The following is a 24779-nucleotide window of genomic DNA, read 5'->3' on the forward strand; positions in this document are numbered from 1 at the left end:
TCCCCGCCTCAGTGGGGACGCCGCAGGTACCAGGTAAACAACCGCGGAGATTATGTACATCTGAAGAAGGTAATGCATTTGCAAATAATGAATAGGATTATGCATGGGGCCGCCACTTTCCAGCCACAAGCTGGGACAGCCACGCTCCGGGCCTATTATGGGCAACGAAATGCGGGGCGCCTGCCGGAAACGTGCCAGTGCCATCACAACCTGAAGCAGCATGGAATTACTCGAGGTACACATCAATCAGGGTGCTTGTCAGAGAGGGCAGAAATACACGAAACTCAAGAAAAAGACAATTATGCTCAGGCGGTATTATAAACCGTCATGAAAGTTCAGCTTCAACATCTGAAATTGAAACCTATGTACAAATTTTACAGTCCATATCCACCAGTGAAGATCGCTCCACCGGCACGGTAGGCTCATCTCCGAGCCAAGCCGCAGAAGCCAAATGCAGCCTTACTTTTCCTGCGTGGTCGTACACAAAGCAAGCTGTCTCTTTGCGAATTATATCCGCGGTGTTCATTCTTGAGAGCTCCAGCCCAAGCAATCGAAACATAATCATCAAGTCCAGGCCCAATGCAGAACCCCAAGCTTAGGAAGAAAGAAGAAGAAGAAGAAGAAGAAGAAGAAATACTAAGCAATGATATAAACAAGGCATAAAGACAACCATGAAGGAGTAAAAAAAAGATCATCCTTGTACTCCGATTGCGAAGCAGGTTTGGCGGCTTCAGGTGCACTTTGAAGTCTTCGTGAAATCGTCTGGTCCCTCGGGAGGTGTGATGAGATTAAGGGTAAAGGTAGACGTGGGAAATATCATGGTCATGCAGGTACGAGATCGGTGCATGCACGTCATGCCGAGCGTCAGACGCAGGAGAAACGCCCGTCAGACGAAGCAAGGAGAGGGAAGATCGACGCGGCAGTCGCCATCTGAGGAAACGAGCAAAGGGACTGTCAGGCGGAAAGCACGGGATTGACAGTTGTCCTCAAGAAGGGGTCGGGAAGAAAGAAGTCGTAATTTTTGTTTTGAGGGGGCATCGGGCGAGCCAAAATTCATCGGCGCTGGAGCTCAGTGGCAAGACAATCCAGGATCTATATTGAATTAATGGGGCGAAATCGCCAAATGATGTTGAGAAATACATACCGTCTCGGGAACTGCACCCTGGTTGTAAAGGTACTTGCCAAGACCACGGACAACCTCGAGTTGCTCGTCAACGGTCAGGCCGTTGATGGCAGTTTCGATGATGTCACCCACATTGGCCTTGTACACGGCAATGAAGCTGTGGTAGTACATGAAAGCAAAGAATCCCATGATAAACTGGCAGTCCATGCGGTCGGTAATACCACCGTGACCGGGAATCGACTCGCCAAAGTCCTTGATATTGAAGGTGCGCTTCAGACCAGAGGCGAAGAATCCACCGAAGGGAGCGATGAGGGAGGCGAAAGTAGCGAAACCAAGAATGTGGAACTGCATAGGCTCAACCCAGAAAGTCTTGTCCAGACCGAACAACTCGAGCGAGAAAGGCTGAGGGACGAAGGCCGGGTTCAAGGTGCACTCCAAACCGGTCAAAACGTTTGAGCCGAGATCGTTCACGGGGCAGATGAAGTACTTGTAGCGCATCAGGACGTTGGTCATGAAATAACCGAAGATAATGGTGCAGATCCAGGCACCAAGGAAACCTTCAACAGTCTTCTTCGGGGACAATTGGATAAGCTGAGTGCGTCCGAAGGTGATGCCGCAAACATAGGCGAAGATGTCGTTCGTAATAACCAGCGAGGCAGGGAGGAAGAACCAGATCATGCCCTCAAAGATGTTGTTCATGACGAAGTGAGCCTGCACCACAATCAGGTACAGGGCCATATGGGTCCAGGCGAACTGAGTGAACTGGAATCGGTAATGACGCTTCTGCAGGGAGCAGACGAAGAACACGAAGCCTATAAGCCCTACATCAGTATACGCACGCTTCAAAATGGGGGCGGAATCGACTTACCCATCACATAGAGCGTGAAACTAATGAAACGGTGGTGAGTGGCCAGCGGAAGCAGCACCTTGTCCACCAGCAGAATGTGCTTGAAATAGTAGATCACGCTCTCGCCGTACAGGAAATACATGGTCGTCGCGAGGAAGTACCAATTCAAGGTCTTGGTGAAACGGAGGTTCTTCTCCTTACTGGGGACGTTGGCGATAGCAATAACCTCCTTGAACGAGACAATCTGGATGGCGGTCACCAGGCCAATGATGTAGATGTGACCGGAGAACATGGCGATGAAGAAACCCGCGATCATCACGAAAGTCCATATCGTCCGGGTAATGAAGGTCTGCTTCTTCTTCTCGTACTCGGACTGGGCGGGTTTCTATGGATTCCACGGAGAACGCGTTAGGCGCGGCGACCGAATAAAGCATCTTGCAATCTGAATACTCACCTCCTCGGGGATCGTGGACTGCTTGGAGACGCTGCCATTTTTGTTGGGACTGGCAGGCTCCGAGGTAGCTTCGCTGACATCGGAGGACACGCTCAGGCGCCGCTCGCCGCTGTTGCGGTGCGGGAACCGGACATTGCGGCGGGACTTGGTCATGATTTGGACAGTTGGAAGAGTGGACCAAGAGAAAAGGGGGTTGCGGCTGAGACGAGGTGTTAAGAAGAAGAAGTGGAGTTACGAAGTTCATGAGCTCATGTGAATCCGAAAGCGGTCAGCTCGACAGGAGTTGGAAATCGCGGCAACAAACCCCCGACTTTTCGGTCCCGCGGAGCTGCGCCTCGCTTTTCGTTTGATTTCTTGCTGTGATGATCCTCGTGCTTTGATCGGCCCCCCATACGCGCTTTGCATTGCTCATCTCTACCCAACGTTCCTTATTCATGGCGGGGGCATGGACGATGATGATTACTTCTCCGACGACTTCGATTCCCTGCCGCCGGGTACGCTGTTCGAGCTAGAGCAGAATGCCTACCAGGCAACCCAGGCTCCGGCTACACAGCATCATGGACAGGCAGACGAAGATGCCAAACTTCATGCTGAGGCGACAGCGGCAGTTCGGCAACCCGCGACCTTGAAGCAACCGCCGCGACTACATAGCGGGTTGACGAACGACTACCATACGCTGGAGGTGGGAGAATTGGAAGCGGAGGTGCATGATGATTTTGAGGGCCACTCGGTGCTTCAGCAGGGCCATGAGGGCCAACAGGATCACCATGGTTTGGTCGCGCAGACCTCATGGCCCGGGCCCGGCAACGGAGGCGCAGACGATGCGATGGAAGTGGACGACTATGGCCAGGCGAATACAAACCAAATGAATGCACGCCTACAGCAGGTAAGTTCTATGGCTGTGGCATTTTTCGGTGCATAATGGCTGACCCTGTCCATAGTTAGAGCAGGAGAGAGAACAAATGCGACGCGAGTTAGCAGAAGCTCAAGCGCTTGCCGAAACAAAGGCCGGGGAAATCGCCATTATACGATCGAAACAAACCAGCATGACTCGAGACTATGACCGCCAGTTAGCGGCCCTACGAAAGGCCATGGCGGACGAAATAGCCAAGCACAAGGTGGAGGTCGAGGCCGCGATGTCAGAAGGCAGGAAGCTTGCGGCAGAGAACACATTTCTGCAGCACGATCTCGCGGAGGAAGCACACCAGCTGCGCAACTTCAAAGTCAGACAACAACGCATTGAAGACAAGGCCGCACCGGTTACCCCGAGAAAATCTCGAGTTCTCCCTTTCCGGGATGGATTCGACGACGATGAGATTGCGGTGGTTTCTCCCACCAAGTCAGCAGCCCGCTCAAAACGAGCAACGCCAACCCACCCCGCAAAGCGAAAACGACAGGCAAGCGAAGATAGTCCTGCGCCTTTGGAGCTGAGTCCCGCCGTGGAGGCGATGATAGTCGAGGCTCCATCTGATATTCCTGGAGCTGATGCAGAGAATGCACGAAAATCTCCTGGTCGTAATGCTCGCGATGAAAAATACATGAAGCGGCTCCTAAATCACCGCTTATTTTCGAGTGAAGAAACCGATATGGAGGCTTTAGCCAAGTACTACTTCCCCGCGGAGCCCAATGGTCCGATCTCTCGGATCCTCCTGGACAAGTTGGCGACTCTAGACACCGGCAGCTTCGTGGTAGACTATATTCATGCGATCGGACCAATATGGCAGCGCGCCATGAAAGAAAAGTTCTACGACCCTGTCCCCCGATTCATGGCAATTGCTCGCTACGTGTTGTCGCTGGATGGCGTTCGGCTACAAGATCTCATCCCGCCGTTGGTAAATGTGCTGCAGTATGCTGTGGAGGTGAATGCGGCCAAACGATTCGAATTCTCGCCAGCACGAGCTCTCCGACAGTCTCCGCAGACACCACAATCTGATCTGCAGCCGCTGGTCGATTCAACTGAGTGTCTGCGGCTTCTGTACCAACTTGCATGTGAGCTGATGCATGTTAAAAGCGCCATGGAAGTCTTCTGGGGCCATATTCGTCACGATTTTATACTTGTCATGCTGCACGGCTCTCAACCTCTCAAGGATATCTCCCTCACTATGCACCTGTTATCAACCAGCATCCGGCCCAACTCATTCGGGCCTATCATGCCCTCGGAGGAGGAACAAGCCGCTGTGCAAAAATACATTGTCGATCGACTTACCCACATGCTCCATGAATCAGCCCAGCCAGATGAGGGTCTCGAACCCTACACCGTTTATGACATCTGCGCGATGCGCCTCGAAGTCCTCTTGTGCCTAGAGGCTTTGGCCTTCAACCCCGCAGCTCCGTCACGAGACCATGGCAGTGCAATCTTATCGGTTCATCAAAACGCACTAGCACGGCTGTTCCGATCGATGCACGACGAACTAGATGCGCTTTACTCCTCTCCGCCGGAGACCGAGCTGCGTTCTGCCCTAGTCAACGGACTCATGCGGCTGATCTTCGGAGTCATGCGCCGCCACGGCCCGTCCATCAATATGCAGGATAAGCTCGCGTGTGTGGCTGGCAGCAAGCAGAAACATCTGGTGGTGCTGACGCGACTCGCCTTTTGCGATGGTGTCATACTAGAAGCCGGTATCGAGGACGAGACTGTCGATATGGCGCATGAATTACTGGAGGAGTGGACTAATCCGCAGGAGGCGGAGTCGCTCGCCGAGGCCTTCCCCAGCTCTCGGCGAGAGTAGCCTGCATTTTTATGAGTTTTTACGCATAATTATATTTTGGAAATCTGGAGTAGTCATATGAGCGATTGTTCTTATTATTCGCATGGTTATTGGATGTTAAAATGCATTATCGGTGTGGATTTTGAAATCTATATTTTCCCCTTTATACGTTGTATGGTCAGTGTCATGTGAGGCTACCAAGCCCATTTCGCGATACCGAACATCTAAACATCCGCATCTATCTTCATCCTATTTATTCATCCCATTTATTTAGCCCTGAAAAGTTTTGTATAACACAGTGTGACAGCGCTTGACATAAAAATAATGATAGTAACCAAGCAAGCAATTAACGAGATAGGCTAGTCAAAGCGCAGGCCAAATCATCTCACCCGAAGCCGCCTCTTTCAATGCGTCTAGAAGGGTTTGACAAGTTTCAGTCAGCCGACGGCGAGCAGCACAATATGAAAGACCAATATCAACGTTCCAATAAAGTGCCACAATGCCGTGTAAAAACCTCCACAAGAAAGTCCCACGTTTATCACACAGTTTTCGCGTCACTGAAGTAGAAGCAACAGTGCAGGCTGTAAAGCATAAAGACCAAGACCGCGAGTCCGAACAATCTACAAAACACTAGTTTTAAGCTTTTGGAACTCTCTAGGCACTGTTGAAGGGTTCAGTAGGTCAAACGTGTTCGAAGAACAATTTTGGTAGTACTCGTGCAAGGGTGTATGAACGTGAATCGTCGGACTAGTCATGAGCTGGTCGACGACAACCCTGGTTACACTTGATACCCGTGGTGGTAATACGAGATCATTTGGATTCTTTCAGTAGTTAAAATGCTTTACTTTTGTATTTTTATTTAGGACTCCATTGGTTTTGCCCCCCCGGGGCTTTCGAAGATCGCTGAGCCTCGGGATCGATCGTAGTGTGATCGACATTCGAGAGTTTTGGGAGACAGTAGAAACTACGTACATGATAAGACTAGGGGTAGGTATATCAGAAAAGCCGGGTGAGAAGAGTGAATAAAGTTAGGGAGCAGAGGGAGAGCAAGGGGTGGTACAAATGTAAATGGACACAGATGAAATCGAAAACACACCAGATTGATATTTGACTATACCCCACTGCGAGTTGCCGTAGCCAATCAAAGGGCCGCCCTTGACCGGAATATACCAGCGAAAGGAGGTACTCCTAGGAACTCATGTCTAAAATGGACGTGTGATCAGCAATTAGACAGTAAATCATATTTGGTAGGTTATTGACGTCTGCTCAGCTTCTTCACGTGGGGTAAATACGACCTATAGCTCATGGAGTTTGTGCCGGACTATAGTGATGGATGGCAATCCTTTGGTGAACTAATCCAGAGCATAGAGGCAGAGACAACGACGAAAATTCGTCTTTTAGAATTCGGTCAAATGAAGCTTGCATTGCCACTGTGAAAGAAAGAAGAAACAACGGAGGCAGAGTTCAGGGAATTCTCATTTCTCCTACAGAATGGCGGACCATGGTCGTTAGGCGATGAGCTCGAGTAAGCAAGCGCTGGAGAATAGATACAGTGTGAGATCAAGTCATGTCTTCCCTCGAGCCCCTAGGAGCGGCCGTAGGCAGCAAAGCGCTTATCCTCGGAGGATGTGAAACAAAGAAGGAAGAGTGACGTCGGCCAGTCGGAGCATCAGGGTCGCTCAGGGTCGCTCAGGGTTGCTCAGGGAGCAGCTCAGGGCGGCGGTGGGACTAACTCAGGCTGGGCTCCGGGAGCCGATCGCTTCCCGAGGCGGCAGTTTTACCGTCACCTTTTTTACACCACAACGCTAAGTGACGGTAAATTGGGCGCCGAAAAAGGCTACATTCGACGCCAGTTTAAGCGTTCATTTCACCAAGATCCTAGTCATCGAATCATCACGTGATTGGAATTAAAACAGTGTTATCGTTTGCTCTCGGATCGCTCCCTGAGCGCTCATGGCTACTCAGGGATCAGCTCTACCCTACTCAGGGTGCTCTGCGTAGACGATCAGGCACGTCATCAGTATCTCTTCTCTGTCATCCGCTGGTAGCCGCTTGTACAAAAATATAAGGATGATTTTGTCAGGTTTACGAGTCACCTCGAGCATTCGCCGACACATAAATATTTCTTGCTCCCACCAACCCGTAGTTTCTTTTCAGGGATATCTATCCAAAGAACTCTATTTCTATCATGTCACTTTGCCTTTGGCTCGGTCGCTCGCTTCCGTTTTCTTGTTCTGTCCGATTAGTGCGACTTTAATATTCCTCTTTGGTCTCCTTCACTTGCCCTGCCAATCATCCTATTTTTTTTGCCAACATTGTCATCACAATACCTGAAACCTTCTTTTGTTTTCATCCTTGGCTTCCTTATTTGCTTCTTGCGGGCGATATCCCCAGTTATGAATATAGTTCGAGCAAGCAGATGAAATTCTTATGCTCCTTGCGATCCGTACCAGTAGAGTATTGCTGCGCGGAAGCTAATATCAAACATGGATTCTTGAAGATCTACCCGAGCTCGGTATTGAAAGTTGTCCACATGCTAGGCTTCAAGATCACGCAGTTCCCTCTCGATTGCATCCCAAGCCCGAGGCAAGAGCTTTCCCATAAGCCAATAGTTCTCCGCATGGTCCTTTCCCAGCATATAAAAGCAGTTGATCCCCTCGAAATCAAGGTGAAGAAACTCGCTATAATAGTTGACCATTGACCCCAGAGGGTTCTGCCGTGCCTCTGTCTTCTCGCCTTGGGTAATAACTGCCGGACCGAATTTGGCCGTCTGAATCAACTTCGCTTTTGTCAGATTGTTGACAATTATAAAAATGCTATCCGATTCCCCGAACAAGATCCTAGGAGACCGATCTGCGTTAATATCAGCCATCACAGATTTCAAGAACTTTCGGCTTTGTCGTTCTGTTAACTGTTCGGAAACAGATTGACGATGGTCAGCTGCAATGGGCCCGACTGGACCTTTGGCAACCTTTGACGAAAGAAATGTATATGATGCCAAGACCATGTTCTGGAGGAAGACTCCGCTTGATTGAAGTAGCAATGGCAATAGGTAGCGAAGGTTGATGTAATTCATAATAGCAACCGAGCGCGAGTTTGGCTCGGACAGTGCGATAGCGCGTGTCGTCCACGCCGTGAGAATGTCGCCCTCGCTGACAAAAGGAACGGGCTCGGTCTCTGGGGCATTTGCCCTGATCTCTTGTTGTGCGCGAGTTTTGATTTTCTCGTAGAAGGATTTAGGAAGGAAAATGGCTCGACGTTCTCGTCGACCATTCCATATCTTGTCCCATACCAACCGCAAATGAAATCTCAGCACGCTGAAGCCTTTCAGTCGAATTCTCTCGAGAATAAACTCCTCCTTATCATCGTCATCCTCAGCTGTAATTGAAGGGTGTTGCAGGATGTCCTCGCGTGCGCCCGAGATACCTGGTACCTCGTCCTCTCGACCAGCCAAGACCGATGACCATGCAGCGAGGAGGGCTTGACCGCCCACAGCATCCATCAGCATGTGAGGCCAGACTAAAGATGCGATGGTCGCGTCACGGAAAGAAGTGACATGCAAGAACATCGGAGCAATATCTTGCTTCGTAAGCTCCTCAAATCTGGGATGATCCGCTTTGGCAGCAAATGGTCGAAATTCATTCGTGATTGGTTGAGTTGATGGACCATCAGTCTGTCTGGGGAGTTGTTTCCCAATAGGATGATCTTGGATTGCCACATCATGAACGTCATGTGAGAAAGAGACATTTTCTTTATCAATGGTGGATGATTTTTGAACATGGATCTCCCATTTGTTCTTTCCCTGTGTGGTATCAGCGCTTGGTGTTCGATAGGTTTTGAGAAATGCTCGATCCAATCGAACCTTGCATCGAATCCGACCACTGAGCTTCCGCCAATCGCCAATGTCCAGCAACCTTGATAGGGAATCGTTCAATTTTTTCGCATCAAGCACGTCATTGAACCGCATAACCCAAACCACCCAATTGGGGTTGTTATCCAAAGCGTGTAAAGGGTAGATATCTTCATTCGCAAAGGCGGACTCTCCTTGATTTTCCATTTTGAAAAGACTGGGGCTGGGATTTACACCCAAGAAAAGTCGGAACCTCTGTCGTAGAGATCATACATTTTACAGAATGCAGGTGAATTCATGAAAAAAGGAGGCGAAGAGGCCTCCACCTGACAGAAATGGACATATCACATCACTAATCTAGCCATCATTGATTGGTCATGCATTGGATGACTGAAATTTGGGGCCGAAGATCAGTTTCTTTAGCAAGGCATGATTATCGGGTGTCCAATGGGTGGCTCGGGAAAATTCCGGTACGCCACCGGCGCGGCCATGGCACTCCGGGCCCACACCACTTAGGGCGGATGTCAGGATAGTGCAAAATCACATCCTCTCTGCTATGTTTGAAAAGTATGAGATCCTCAAAGTTTCCAATAATGCAAAGTTGAGTTGTTCCAATGGGAGTCGTGTAGCTGGTAGTGTTTAGTGTACGTGCGCTGCTCGGAAAAAGGAGACGAAGCCTGAGTGCCCAAGGTCGGCTAGGGTAGACAGGGATTTTTCCTTTCCCAGCATGCTTTACCGGCTGCATCAGCTCAAATTTCCATAAGGTGGTGAAAAAGCTGTACTCATACAGTATAAAGTAGCGTAACCCAGTTCTTTACAGAAACTTGGGATTCTGGTCGTTGTGATAGCGCTGCTTTTCACGTGTGGAAAGACCGACCGGCATCTTTCCCAATTCTCATATTGGCCATTCGGAAATTTAGAATATAGATTTTCAATTAATAGTTCCTTCCACTGTTCGAGCTATCCATGGGGTTTGAGCCATGTACGTACAGTTAGTTACACTAGTCGGTGCGTTGTGAAAGACATGTGGTCTACTCAGACTGCTATCAATGAAAAGTCGCAGAGGATTGTAGTGTGTCTCTTCAAAATCGCTATTAGCTTCATCATTAGTCCCATTGCCCGTGTCCAGTTCGCTTGAACTGTCTTCCAGCTGCTCCAGGCTAAAGCGTTCGCCTCTTTTCTGATTCTGCTGAACTCGGACATTCTCTGTGATTCCCTGCCAGATGACAAAAGCTCATCAGAGAGAGCAGATCCGTTGCGGACAGCCTTATCCCGAGAATATAATCAAAAGATATTTGCCATGTGAGCAGAATGGAGTTCTTGGCCTCCCAGTCTCATTCTCTGCCGGTATGCTCAACAGATCCAGCCCTTCGGCTTGTTTCATTGTTGCACTTCGATAAGTGTCTTGTGGCTGGTGACGTTTGGCGCTACTCCTCTATTCTGGCTCATGACGATGATCGACCCGGTAGAGCTCCCAAAAAGATATCTCGTTGGTAGTTGGGTCGAACCATTGCTCCGAATATATATATCTGGTTCTTGGTACCGATTGACAGTGGTTTGCGAAGAAGCTCGTCATCGTCAATATTATTCAGGACAAGAATCCACTTTCCGATATTTTCGTCTTGTAACCAAATTACTCACGACTTGAAAAATATTGGCGTTGTGGTCTTGACGCCCCGGAATCTTAGCTCGATCGTCGAGGTCTCGGAGACTTTTCTCACAGCGGGCCGCGTTACTGGCAGGTACCCAGACGACCCATGTGTCGGCGGAATGCTGTCGAACCTAGTGGCAGTACTCAACGGCAAGTTGAGGTTTTCTGCTATATAATTAGTATGTACTTGTTTCCCCGAAAGAATACTTTTATTTCTAATGTTATACCCATGTAGCTTGAAGGGAAGAAAGATGTAAACTGAAGGTCCGAATCGCACAGGTTTAAAGTGATCGACCAGGTTGACATACATGCGTACCCTATTTAGGCTTCGGAAGGCAGTTGCCAAAATACAGCGAAATTGCCTGTCATGTGAGTTGCAAGTTCGATTTCTTTTCTGCTTGCGTTTGCTTTGTTCACGGATCTCTGCTTATTCCTTCACAACACTCTGGAATTATTTCTTTAACGATCTCCTCCAGTTAGTTTAAACGACTCTTCCAATTTTTTTAAAAAAAATTATATATATCCTTCAACGATTCCTTCCGATCAAGTCCTTCAACAATGACCTCAAATTCTTCCCTCAACGCCTCCCAATCTTCCAACGATTTTCCAAGGAGAAGTTTCAATATTTAATGGCGTTTTCCAACGGTAGAGTCCAACGACTTCTATTGCAAATTTCTTCAATCACTTCTTTTAGCAATTCCTTTCCACGATTCCTTCCCTTTGCCAACACCCTAGAATAAAATTTGTTAACTCTGAGGACAATCAATGAGGAGTACCAAATTTTTTTTGCACCTAGGGACATGATGTATTTGAGTTACGCAATTTGTGGCTTTTGATATGCTAGGATTGTGGTGCGACGGATGATTTCCTATCACATTATCCTAGACTTAAACGCGGAAAGAGCAAGTATATTGTACACTCATTCTCAAAATCGGCTTGACCAATAACACAGAGTAACCTGTAAAGGTGTTTCAGAATGTCGTATCTAGTCCGTAATGTTGGTTTGTTTATATAAATAACCTTCTTTATCTCGGGAGAGGCATTTGTCTTTCAGACTGCCTTTTCTTCTCGTCGACGACATTTCTGTATCTATGGTGTTGGAATAGCGGGTCTAGAGTTGTTTCTGAGGAGAATACGGTTCATGTATGGCTCGCTTCTTTTCTCTTACAATAGGCTATCTATACACGTGCTCACTTCCTTGTTCGGCTAGATTATCGTGAAATATATTAAAGATCCTTGACATACTAGGCCTATTTAGACTAGTTACAGATAAGGCTGCTGCTAACTCGTGGGTGAGGGTAGAGTGCGATCTCCTTAGCGTAATCAGGGTAATTATCAGCGGTTAATATATTGCTAGCAGAGGCTTCTAGTAGAATTTCTTAGGCAGATTGGCTACTTTAAGACACTAACATGGTTATGTTAGTTCGCCTCAAATAAAATTTAGATACTTTATGTTAATATATACTGAGATCCTCTGTTTTATTCTTATTATGTAGCCTGTGTTTCCACAGGATGTAGCTATTGGCCTTATATAGTTCTCTGACGGTAATGAATTGTCCCGGTATTATGGAGTCGCTAATTTCAGGACTATTATCCGAACATTCTCTGGAGGTTTCCGTGGCCGGTTGTTAAAATTTTTAGTGATTTAAGAGTCACTACAGTGACAATAGATCGGCGGAGTTTGAATAGAAACTGTCGAATAAGGAACTCGAGGAAAGTAATTTGCTATACCATCGTGCTTATTGAGGTCTTAATACTGAGGAAGAGATATGATTGAAGAACCGGCTTCTCCTCAAGTTGTAAATTGAGCGCGGACATGCAAGAATGCTGGCTTTCCGGACGCTTTGCTGGTGGGGTCACAGCTTCCTTCCGAACTGCTATTGGTACGCTCCAATTTACATCAGACATTTGAGCTTTCTTCTCCATACCCAAGTCGTTGACTCAAGGGATGATGAAAAAAAGTGTGAATCCACAGAGTGGAAGGTGCCAAAGAATATGCCTGACAATGACCCAGAAGGCCATTGAACAGACCGGTCCTCCGCGCTGTGCAATGCAGGGACCTGACTGTGGTGGACCGCCCTCATGACCGCGGCCACCCAAACAAGGTAAGTATGAAGAGAAAAGAAAAGAAGAGGAAGCCCGGTGGGAGGACGCTAACTTTATACCTTTTGCTGACGGGCGGTCAGAATAAGCGAGAACAATGTGTCATCATGCAATAGGCGTGTTGACCAATCAGAGTGACGACATAAAGCAAGGGGTGGTTCACATGACGTTGAGACACGGTTGCTTTCTTGGAAATATCGCCTGGAAATACAGGCTATCAATATACCACAAACCATGCAAACGAATCCGCAACCCACGTGACCTACGGAAGTTTTGGAGGCCCGGCATCAAGACACGGCACGGTCTGACGACTCGCAACCGATCCTCCCTCAGCGTCGTGTCCCAAGAGTCGCCACAATGAGAAATAGGGCCAGCAACTCCCTATCTAAGGGAGTATGTTATAATTGATTCCTCGCCCACCAATTTCACCCGTGCACACTACTAACATCGGTTCGTCCAGAAAATCCGTCAGTCATGGAGCAAGTACAATTTGTATAACTTGCAACGATTCCGCAGCCCAGCGACCGCAAATCGCACGTTCTTTCAGCAAAAGTGGACCGCGAAGGCGCTGTCCCGCGCCTACCACGGTGAACAAGTCCGCGAGGGTCAATGGAAGCGCATGTTCTCCAAGCGCATCCGCAGCGTCGTCCCTATGGACACCACCGACCTGGCCGCCGATGACGGTTCTCAGGTCTCTGCCGGTCGTGGTTCCGGCCTTCAGAAACAGGGCGATAAGGGTCGTCCCTCCAGAATCATTCCGTACACTCAGATGGCTTTCGCTCCCCTGGAGCGCCGGTTGGATGTTGCTATTTTCCGGGCTCTGTTTGCCAGCAGCACACGGCAAGCGCGCCAATTCGTTATCCATGGAGCTGTCACCGTGAACGGACAGAAGGTATGCATTTCGGAGATCTAAAAATAACGGCATGTTCAGTTATTGACTTTCTTTCCCTACCAGATGCGACACCCCAGTTACCTCCTCAACCCCGGCGACCTCTTCCAAGTCGACCCCGACCGCGTCATGTTCGCCACTGGTGCCCCGAAGACCAAATTTGAGCGCCGTGAGGGCCGTCAATTGAAGCAGAAGGATGGAGAGAGCGAGGAAGCCGAGGGTGAAGCGGCCGAGGCCAAGCCCAAGGAGGACACCGAGAAGAAGCCGGAGGCTGAGAAGGAAGATAGCCGCGATACCCTGAAGGCATTGATGGCTCAGGCCAAGACTATCATGTCCACAGACAAGGACGTTCTGCCTGCCAAGCGCAAGCAGGAGCTCCGCGGATTCCAGAAGGCCGTCCGCCGTGTTCTGTCTCGCTCCGAGACCAGCACCGTCCTCACAGACAATCTGGAGTCTCAATTTTCCGAGCTTACCCTTCTGCTGAACGCGAAGCGTGCCGAGAAGAAGCCCCAGAAGCAGACTAAGGAGAAGCCCGGCAAGGAAAAGTCCGAGACCGCCGCCGTCGCTGAGGAGACCGAGGCCGCCAGCGACAAGCTCTCCGAGGCTTTCCAGGCCGCTGCCGAGGGCGAGGAGGTTGATGCTTCTGAGCTGACGGATGAGGAGTTCGAGGTTCTCAAGCGTGCTCTTACTCAAATGCGTGACAATCCCATCGATCACTCGAAGCCCTACGCTACCCCCTGGCGCCCGCGTGATTACATGTCCGCTTTCGCCTTCATCCCCCGCTATCTCGAAGTCAACCAGAACATCTGTGCCGCTGTATACCTCCGTCACCCCGTTGCCCGCCCCGGCTCAGCTGAGGTACCCACTCCCTTCGGCGAGAGCATCAGCACTCCGGCCTATGGCTGGTACCTGAAGAGACGTTGGTAAAAGGAGAAGCTTTTCGTATGTTTCTTTACTGTCGCCCTTCCTGATCTTGTCTCTATTACCCACCCCCTTTCCTACCCATTCCCCCATGAGTGTATTACTGCTCTTCTCTATCTGCATATCTCCTCTGGTGCTCATAGATCTCCCCATGGTTTTGATTTAGCTGGGAGAGAGGCCCGCTTGGGTCTTTGAGCATGGTGTTGGTGCTTTTTGTTTTATTATTTTCGGAGCCTTTATGCTCTCTTTGTATCACCATAGCCATGATTCGATTGTAAATGGATATATCATCTCACTTTACATATGACATTTGAAAGTTGTAATTTCCCTCTTCATTTGAGAATAATTGCCGTTTGATTGACAGGATTTCGATTGTCTGCAAGTAGCCGCGAAGATCGGACGTACGCGAGGTACTCGGCATCCACAGTTGGAAGTTTGACCAATCTCAATTTGGCCGACCCGGACAGCCCATGCCAGACCAGCCCTGTGTTGCCTTCCTCTAAATCGACGCCAAAATTGAGACCGTACGCATCATTTTGTCTGAAAAGTCTCCAGCTTATGCGATGTTCTCTACAATGGATGCGCTTGGGAGGGTGTTTCCATACCCTAGTTCTGGGAATGGTGTTATTTATGGAACAGTGCTTATTATGATATTGTTCGAACGCTCATTAAAAAGCACATTAGATTCTGTCTATGATTAAATCCGTCTCCGCCTGGGAGAGTCTATATGTAACCCGGGGGATGAGTGTGGACAATCCTCTCTTGACTTTCGCTGGCAAGGCTTTCAAAAGTCTCCAAGTTGATATTTCTCCCCAGCGGCTTCTTTGACCAGCGATTCTGGTTGCCCAGGGGGTATTTCGCTTGGTCATTGTTGCTAGACCATTCCTGACTTCGGGTCTTGCTTGATGTTTTGTTGGCGGAGCCAAAGCCTGGGAGTGATCTTAGGAGAACACGCATAGATGGCAGTGAGCCGGTCACTAAGGCAAGGCCAAATTCCATGTTCAGCCAGATTAAGGGAGTAGCTCCAGCATCTGGGATAAAATTAGCAATTATTGCGTTCAGACAAAGGAAGTGATCACGCACAAGTGAAGTCGGTAATATTCTTCTGGTATACGAGAGTTGGGAGTCGAGCCAGACCAACTGCGCAAGCAACCAAACCTAAGACGAGCATTAGCTTATCTTCCTTGTCTTGCTGAACGATGATATTACTTACCCAAGGAGAAAACACCTATGATTGAAAGCCGGCGCTGTATAGGCATCTGAAGCTTCCAAATAGTCGGTATTGGCATCGTGATGATGGCAATATCGATGAAAAACATCAAAACGCCTTGATACATCTCGATGTCGAAGAGAGTATCCGGAGTAAAACATTTGTATCCGGGAACCGTTTTGTCGTAGGCAGCGCGTACAGGCTTACACTGGAAGATCAAAGGCACTTCCCCTGAAATTGTCAGGAGTACCATGAAAGCAATGATGCCGAAGCCGTAGTAGCGGATGAAGTTCGTAGGGAAGACGCGCATGATGAAGATCACCACGCTTATTTTGACGGAACAGGCGACGAAAAGGTAGGTGCACAGGGAGATGTAGACGGCCTATCGAAAAGTAAATCAGTATTGAATAACGGAAGGGGAGGAAAAGTGATAGCACGTACATATTGCATATTCGGCAATTTCTCCAGGGGAATGTCGTCTTGATGATAGCCGATCCCATAGAATGTGAGTGCGATGGACAGAGCGGCAAAGAATAATACCCAGATCTGTCAGATATGTTAGTTGTAGTTGAGTAGGAAAAAGGGTGGAAATCTAGGTACAAGTGCGATAATGACAAAATAGTCATCCACTCCAAATGCATTCCTCACAAATTTGCGTATATAGAGCTGCAGACATGTCAGTATAAGTGTCAAGGTCCTTTTGGGATTTCAGACATACCCTGGTCATGCAAAAAATCAAATCCAAAAGCGCCACAGTTCCTACAACTGCTCTCACAGCTGTTGCCATTGGAGGCGTGCCTCCTGTCGCGCTCATGACGGGCGAATTGAATTTGTGATTCTTGATCGAAGAATCCAATTATTGGACCATGAACACTCAGACAGAAACCGTACCACCCCTGGATATTTGTAAAAATATCCAGCTCACATCAGACCGATAGGAACCAATGCAGATGGTAGCATAATAACCTGGAATGTGCAGCCAGTGATGACAACCACGTTCGATGGATCGTCCGCTTTTTTGACACGTCCCCGCCCAGTGCAGATACCTACGCGAAGGGGGGAGTGGCGTTTGGAACTAAAGCACCAGAAATCACACTAAACAACAGCCAAATTTATAATGTGGCAGAGGGTCTCGGAAGTGGCAGGCATCTGTACCATTTGGTCGTGCATCGTGGTGATCGGAGCGACTCGTATGAGGAACTGATGGCCACTTCGCCCCCAAGCGCACTCCACTTTGGCAGATTCAAATGCGGTATGTCGTTCCACCCGATGCATGCCCCCCTGAAGAGTCCAGACGCGCCAACATTTCTGTGCCATGATGCTGTTCGACTGGGTAGCTTGATAGGCGGGGAAAATGAGGCGGACGCCATCCCGAGGGCTGGTCCCGGCGTGGCCCCAAATTGATGGGTCGTTGGGCGCACGGTGCGCGGGAAAGAGGGTTGAGTTGGCGACCCAAGCTGCCGGGAGCGATTATTGCCTGTATCATAAGCTCGGTAGGGTGCCATCCGCATTGTTCTTAAGAGCTACGCATAAGTACCTTAGTTGGTGCTATTACTTTTGTTGCAGGAAGATCACCTTTCCAGTGGTATGGGTCTATCGTTGAGAGCCTGTGATCACATCACCCTTGGAACCGCGCGGTCGGGAATTTACCCGGGACTTAACCTGCTAGTGCCTCGATTCTTGCAGCTGTATACATGTGCCATTTGTCTTCGAGCTATCTGGCAGCCTGTGCGCATGAAATTAACGGGTTCGCATCGAAATGAGACGCAGAAGAATTTGGCGACAGCTGCCCCTCACCCGTGCCTATCATTGACAGAACATGATCTTGTTATCTGAGTCCCTCTATGCAAGACATCATTCGAACCCTGAAATGTGTTGCTGGTACCTTTAACTTTTATATATCGGGCGGCACTTATCCGTAAACCTTCATCTATGAAATTTGAACCTTGTGGCTACATAGTCCAAAATAACCGTTTATTCGAGGCACATCTCAGTGCCAATAAGGCTAATCAATGCCATCATAGCGCACCTGCGAGGGGTGTCAAGATCAGCCGATCTATCGAAGAACAAAGCAAGTAAAATATCTCACTCTCCGCTTTAGCCGCCATAAACCTTACAGTGTACTTGCGCTATTAACATTGCTCAATATCCGTGGCAAGCCTTTATCTACTCTCAGCTAGCGCACCAATATCTAATGTCCAGGTGCTGCCTAGTCAGGCTGCGACTGGCACACAATCGATGGCGATAAATTGCCGATCAGTCGATCAGTCGATCAGTCGATCAGCCGATCAGCCGATCAGCCTATCTTCTCTGCTCAAAATCGTCTCAAATCCTGATCTATTGTTCGTTTTCTTTGTTCGGATCTTTCAATCCCGGTATCATGGCTATGTTTTTTAGCTCAGATGAGCCTCCTCGAGTGGTCGGATGATGTAGATTCTTCGTTGGGCCACTTTCGATGATATCTTTGTCGAGATGTTAGAGGTGGTATGTTCCGGAAAGAATGATGCACCCTAGCATGTAGTCCAAGCGTCTCCCTTTTTGAATCGCTCTACAAGAGAAAGAATAGCCGAGAGTCGCGGACTAGAACAATTCAGTATTATGAATGTCACTTATGGCGTGTTGAATCACGACGGACAATATTGCCTCGCATCATTTCATACCTAACCATGAAGAGAATCCGACTGATTTTTCGAGTAGAAGGGCGATCTTTTCTGAGACTAAATGGCAGAATACGGATAGTTTATCGGACGATTGAGAGCGTGGGATCTGAGGTAAGGAGAAAGCACGAGTCTACATGGATAACTAGTTAACTAACTTATCTCACTACCGAGCTGTGCACACCAACGAGCTGTGCAGCCCCCATGAAATGAAAAACGACTACTATATTCAGCCACATTCTTAACAACCACAACATAATTAAATTAACTACATATTACAATGGTTGGCTGTATGACCTATCTGGCCACAATTCCCACACGTTGGATTTTTCCTGGTTCCTCTTCAAGCTGGTAAAAACGTCGGTCCCATTACCACAGGCGGCGGTGGAGTAGACTCTCTTAGAGGGGGCGTTGGAGCTTTTTGACGCTGTAGATAGGCACGTATTACTTCTTGGCTCTCTGCGCCTGTCATGCCTTCATCGCATGGTATTTGAGCCCTAGATTTGGCCTTTTTAACCACCTGTTTCTCATTGGCAGCGCGTAATTTACACTTTAGCTGTAGTAGCTCAGTAGCGAGCAGTTGGATTTCACAGGCCTTAAAAACCTGCTCAATTTGCTGCTTAAGCGGACTTGGCGGACTCTTTGAGCGCTGTTTAAGCAGTGCCTTTATTGATGAAGCCTGCTTTCTGAGTTGTCGTGTATTTCTAGGTGTTTTCGGTGAAAAGTGGCTTTCTTGACTAGCAGGCGGTGTTGGCGTGCGGAGGCGTATATCTAACTTGGATATAATCTGATCAGGATTACAAGGCACAAAACCACTGCCAGAAAACGCATTTTTGATAGTTCTTGACAAAAAAGACCTGCTCACGCGCTTGAGGGTAATTTGCTAAGAAATCCAGCTTGTCGAAATGGTTGATGTTGGTTCGCATATAGCCCTCCACTAACGCGCTATAAGCGCGTTTTAAGTCTGCAAAACAGCCCATATCAAGCGGCTGTAAAAGATGTAATGAGTGGGACGGCATGCAAACAGGTATAATTTGGTTTGCAATATAGAGTTCATCAAACCTAGCCGTTAAGTGGCTTCCATGACCATTAAGGATCAAAAGTCGATATTTCCCGACCACTCGTGATGTTGTTGCTGGAATAAAGACTTTTTCAAGCCAGCGAAGCCCAATCTCATCAGTAATCCAGCCATTATCACTAACCACAATTCGCCAATCATCTGGGAGGTCATCATACCAGCCTGCAATGTGTGCTTTTCCTTTAAAGATAATACACGGCGGAAGTGCCTAACCAGAAGCAGATATACACTCAATAGCAGTAACCCACTCCCGATTTCCAGGTTGTAAAACATGCTTTTTTCCATAATACTCTGGTCGTGATATAACCCGTGCTGTTGATGTAAGGCCCATTGCAAATCCTGTCTCATCAAAATTATAGATATCCTCAGAGACAATCCCATTTTCTGAGATGACCTTTTCCACACGTGTAAACCACTCCGCGATAATCTTAGGATCTTCATTCTTTGCTCGTTGGTAATCGTATCATTTAGACCATCGTGTCGAGATCTCTGGGGTACGTTTCACAAACTTGGTAACCCAATTATGCCCGACTGTAGAGATATGCCGTTCACCACGCTTTGCTAGTAAGAGATTTTGCCATTTCTCGCACCCCTTGATGCCGAGGAGGTACTCCGCGTAGATCTAGGGAAAGGATCCAATCCTTTAGCGAAATCTCTTCATTTGCAGTCAATTTATGGCAATTTGGGCGTTTTTCAGCGCGATAAGTAACACCATGAAGGCGTGTTCGGAGCGTAGACTCGTACACGTTATATAGCTTTGCGGCGGCGCGAACTGATGGTATTTTTTGATTCTGAAAAGCCTCAACAGCAAGTAAAATCCTACCCTCCTGCTCGATTCATTTGCTTTGGTGGCATGATGGGTAGTTGAAAATGGTAAGGACGCGACCGGGACGCGATTTGGTGGGGGCTGCGCAGCTCGGTAGTGAGATACGTTACTCGAAGATGCGTGGTGTGAATGCCCCAGGCATAAATACCAGGCAAACAGAACAAACCCATCTAAAACTCTGAGAATCACAATCACCTTTGTGATTTTATTTCACCTTTTACATTGCCACTATGACAAGTTCTGAAGAATTTGCGACAAAAAAAGGAAGACAAATCTTATTATCATCTTGATAAGAAAGTAAAAGGGCAGATACTAGCAAAATACTGCTAAGACGGGGTAAATAAATGGTTAGGCAAACATACCATAGAGACACAAAAATAGATTATGAGCGAGATAAACGAGATGCGGTAAATTATTACAACTGTATCACTTTGAGAGCCCAAGAATTTTATCAAGACGTGAGTACTATTCATTTTCAAACTCGAAGTATTCGATGGAAGTACTCGAAAGTGCAAAATTGTGAAAACGGAGCAAAGTGGAGCCGAACCCCGCCCAGAAACCGCCCGCCGCTATTTAAAATACCGCCCGGCTCCGAAATTGCAGACGCACCCTCAAATTCACACTTCGGCCTCTCGCCACAGGATCGACTATATGAAGCTCCGCAATATTGTGCGACATTCAGAGCCCATTTTTCTGGACAGGAGAGCACCCGCTGTCTCTAAAGAAAATCCTCTCCACGTCAGTCTTGCTTCCCAGTCGAAGTCTCGCGAGCTACACAAGGAAGCCCACTTCGACCGGTGTTTTGTCGAATCCAACCCACGATTCCAGATTCCCCGGATCATCGATACATGTCCTAGGGTCAGGAGCGAACCCTAGCGCTCGCACTTCCATCCGCAACAGTCTGTCAACTGGATAACAAATGGTGCATCGGATTTAGGTTGAAGAAATGGTCCTGCGATCGCACGCTGTCGTGGTGCACAACTCGCCATCTGCGCGCTCTACGTCCTCCAATATGGTCCAAGCTGCTGAGGGAAGTGAACAAGGCGTTCAGAGGGGAGAAATCCAGGTCTCGACTAGTCGCAAGCGTGCCCGAGAGCCGGATATGGAGGATGATGGCGACACGCCGCGCAAAGGCGGCCACGGAAAGCGATTGACGACGAAAGAGGAGGTCTCGCTACTCGGAATATGCAATCGGCATGCGGGCAAATTCGGCAGACGCAGCGATATCTGTAACTGGTGGAAGCTCGTTGCGGAAGAATTCACTAAAGCACATGGGAGGCCGTATTCGTGGTATTCGGTTCGACGGAAAGTGGAACTCGTAACGAAGCAGAGGATGAAGTTCCTCGACGAGCAGCAGCAGCGACAGAGAGATTTCTCAGGGCAGAATCCTGTTGAAGATGTCATGAATCCGGAGTGGTGTGCAGCTCTCGATGCCTGGATTCCGGTTTGGCAGAGGTGGGAAGAGGCGGAGGCGAAACGAATTGCAAAGCGCGATGAGATGGTGATGCGGAAGCGTTCGAATCCCAAAAATCAGGATGGACGGAACAAGTTGAAAGGGCCTGGAGAAAGAATTCTTAATCTTGGTGTCCCTTCGTTTGGTCCTCCAGACGGAATGGGACTTGATACCGGCAACCCATTCCATGAGGATATGACAATACATCCAACTGTGGATAATATTCTCTCGCATTCTACCCCAACACTCGCTCATCCGCCTGTGGCTGCTCCGTTTGAGACACCTTCACCACTGTCAAATTCACTCAGGTTACCGCCTGGATTTGCAGACATGTTCTCAAATCCCTATCCTGCCAGCCAACCATCTCCTATTATGCCTGTTCCCACGAACACCGGTCCCGCTGCCCCCGTCACCAACGCCAATAATACACATTCGGAACCATCAAACAACAATCCTGTTTTCAACGCTGTTTTAGAAACACTTGGCAAGTTGAACAAACACCTCGATGCCGCCTCCGGAAATGGCGCTACTGATGCCCATACTTCGCCTGTAATTTCAGCTCTGGTCCAGGCAGCTTCGGAGTCAAATACCCAAAGCGGCCCTCCCCAAGAAAACCAAGAACCCCAAGAACGAGACTCGTCTCAGAATGCAAACTCCCTTGAAATCGGCCAAATCAAAGAAGATCTGCGAAAAGAACTTCGCGAGGAACTTCGACAAGAATTCGAACGCGAACGGGCTGTTTGGGAAGAGAAGTTCGATTCGGTCCAGAGAACACAGGAGATGATTCTAGAAATGTTGCGGCAAGAGCCTACTTGATATTGTTGCGTCTATTTTCACTTTGTGCATGGTGTTCCTGAGAGGTTTCTGCCATGTATTGATTGCTTCTATGATACCCAATACAAGCGCATTCATACTAGAAAGTGTGCAGCGCATCCAATTTATTCTTTGGTGAAATCATTTCCATGGCTGCCCACGAAGAGAGAAAATAATCCAAATAGGCACATTATCGCTCCCTGTATTGGCCCCACCCTCGACTCGGGGCCACGAAACATGTGTGGAGTATGGATCTTCACCATACAGCAGGCTCAGCCTCACCCGCGCCCCCATGTGAGAGACACCCATCCCTTCGGTTCTTCGCATGGCATGATCAAGGATTTACCAACGTCCATTGACAAACAACTACTCCAGAATCATATGGTTTAGACCTGATTGGGATTATTCCCACTCTGCTGAGTCTGAAATCATCATGCCCGGATCCTGCAGCTACGACTGCTCATTGCCTCAGCCTTGGACACCCTCATTCCCTGGCAATGACATCACAGGGTTTGGGGTAAGTGCCTCCTCAGAATAAATGGAGTAAGCAACTAATCGGTCTACTTCATCATAAACTATGTGGTCACGACGGCGCTCTCTATTCTCGTTATTACGATTTATTACGCCTTCGTTTACAACTCTTCTCATGATCCATTTGACGGCACCCAAAGAAATGCAATCCTCAATCGCTCCAATCCGGTAGATGACTTTATCTTGGGAGGCTTGGGAGGTCTAATATCAGGAGGAAGGTATGTGTCAAAACAAGTATTTGATTCTGATGGATTGGGACCTCGAGCGAATTTTCATATTCAGAAAATCCTGCTCAAGGTGTGTTTGTTTGTTCAACTCGAGCTCCCACTCTCTTCTCCTATGATTAGGGACACCTATTGACATTGAAAGTAACAGTATGTCCTAGTATTGAGTGATCTTCAAATCGTCACCGGCTTCGCGATACTTGTCAACGGGTATACTCAGCTTCAATGTGGGCTCAGTCACTTAGAATAGATTTAGCATGGTTTGCCTACATCACACAGCTTTCTTGCCTGACAATCCTACAAGATTATTTCTCCACCCATACCTTTGAAGGATTCTGGCGCTTACGTGCTACGGGGCCGCTGGGTACATTGCTGGCTGTTGACCTGCTTTTAACAGCCAGCCCTAAGTGGTATTTGGCAGATCATCCCCGTCCTGCCTTCTGCAAGATGGGTTGCCCCTATTGAGGTGACAGATATACGTACGAATAAAAATTTCAGGCAATCGACACTACAAATTCTGTCTGCGGTTTTGTCGTGGTTGCTTTTATTTCCGGATGTGAGATTGAACAAAGCTTTGAGTGTCGGGATATTTGGTAGAGGTCTCCATTGGCTTGGTTTTGGGGACGTCGGCTGTTTTGGGTCCTTTTTGATTAACTCTATGATGGAGAGAGTATCTACAGTCTCAAACGCTCGTTTTTATGCCGTTTTATCTTCTCTGTGTTCATGAAGGTGCGTCTACTGCTGGTTTCATGGGCTTCATTTGTCGACGAGGTAAGTTTGAGAAGCGAATCCCGTGCTTCGTCTATATATTTTAGAACAAGCAGATATGCTGGGTTTGTGTCGCATTCGCTTGGTGTGTTTTCCGTGTATACATGGATTTTGGCGGCCAAGACGTATTATTTAGTGCCAGTGGAGAAGACTGGACATCTGAGCAAGTTGTGTCCGTGGCTATGTTAGCAGCACCCCTTATAAGCTTCATTGGAGCTTTCAATGATGGTAAGATCCACTGCTCAAGCATAGAAATCCTACTCTTTGGTTTTAACACCTCATCTCACGCAGTTCCGAAGGCCAAGGATCATGTGATGGTCTAGGTTAGGCCCAACGCGCGCACGCTTCTCATAGAGTCTGGAAATTAGTTGCCTATCAACTCCGCGGGGGCAAAAGTCCAGGAGGATTCCGATAATCCAGATACAGACAAGACTTTGAATACTAATTTTCTCGGGACTGTTATCGCGTTCTGCTTCGGAGTGTGTCACGAAATGGCTTGCTTTGTCTTCCAATTCAGCCCAAGCAGCTTCAGTGTCTCTCCTTTGGAAGTTATTTCCGTTTCCGCCGGTGATACTGTTCCGTTGGCACTCTGTGAGTTGTATTGTTTGGTTCTTTGCTCCATGTTCATTGAGATAATCGTCCCGTAAGGTATGCCTTGGCTTCGAAGATCGCT

At 48.2% G+C, this 24779-nt stretch overlaps 6 protein-coding genes across 6 annotated transcripts; 3 read left to right on the forward strand and 3 right to left on the reverse strand.

The window, feature by feature from the left end:
* Positions 1-1053: 1053 nt before the first annotated feature.
* On the reverse strand, positions 1054-2577 carry cds1 (phosphatidate cytidylyltransferase; the record flags this gene model as incomplete). Its single annotated transcript, XM_056621456.1, has 4 exons — positions 1054-1092; positions 1145-1935; positions 1992-2355; positions 2425-2577. The coding sequence occupies 4 exons, from the start codon at positions 2575-2577 to the stop codon at positions 1054-1056; spliced, it is 1347 nt and encodes a 448-aa protein (XP_056472262.1).
* A 292-nt stretch (positions 2578-2869) lies between these two features.
* N7532_008966 (uncharacterized protein) lies at positions 2870-5153 on the forward strand (the record flags this gene model as incomplete). Its single annotated transcript, XM_056621457.1, has 2 exons — positions 2870-3310; positions 3366-5153. 2 exons carry the CDS (start codon positions 2870-2872, stop codon positions 5151-5153), a joined length of 2229 nt encoding a protein of 742 aa, XP_056472263.1.
* A 2515-nt stretch (positions 5154-7668) lies between these two features.
* On the reverse strand, positions 7669-9189 carry N7532_008967 (uncharacterized protein; the record flags this gene model as incomplete). The annotated part of the gene is made up of 1 exon (XM_056621458.1): positions 7669-9189. The coding sequence occupies one exon, from the start codon at positions 9187-9189 to the stop codon at positions 7669-7671; it is 1521 nt and encodes a 506-aa protein (XP_056472264.1).
* Positions 9190-13093: 3904 nt separating this feature from the next.
* N7532_008968 (mitochondrial 37S ribosomal protein uS4m) lies at positions 13094-14552 on the forward strand (the record flags this gene model as incomplete). Its single annotated transcript, XM_056621459.1, has 3 exons — positions 13094-13129; positions 13197-13628; positions 13692-14552. The coding sequence occupies 3 exons, from the start codon at positions 13094-13096 to the stop codon at positions 14550-14552; spliced, it is 1329 nt and encodes a 442-aa protein (XP_056472265.1).
* A 717-nt stretch (positions 14553-15269) lies between these two features.
* Positions 15270-16570, reverse strand: N7532_008969 (uncharacterized protein; the record flags this gene model as incomplete). Its single annotated transcript, XM_056621460.1, has 6 exons — positions 15270-15577; positions 15630-15704; positions 15760-16138; positions 16198-16302; positions 16357-16422; positions 16475-16570. 6 exons carry the CDS (start codon positions 16568-16570, stop codon positions 15270-15272), a joined length of 1029 nt encoding a protein of 342 aa, XP_056472266.1.
* Positions 16571-21329: 4759 nt separating this feature from the next.
* N7532_008970 (uncharacterized protein) lies at positions 21330-22586 on the forward strand (the record flags this gene model as incomplete). The annotated part of the gene is made up of 1 exon (XM_056621461.1): positions 21330-22586. The coding sequence occupies one exon, from the start codon at positions 21330-21332 to the stop codon at positions 22584-22586; it is 1257 nt and encodes a 418-aa protein (XP_056472267.1).
* Between the last annotated feature and the right edge of the window lie 2193 nt (positions 22587-24779).

The sequence above is a fragment of the Penicillium argentinense genome (assembly GCF_028826775.1).
Source record: "Penicillium argentinense strain IBT 30761 chromosome Unknown utg000009l_segment0_segment0, whole genome shotgun sequence".
In the NCBI taxonomy this organism is placed as follows: Eukaryota; Fungi; Ascomycota; class Eurotiomycetes; order Eurotiales; family Aspergillaceae; genus Penicillium; species Penicillium argentinense.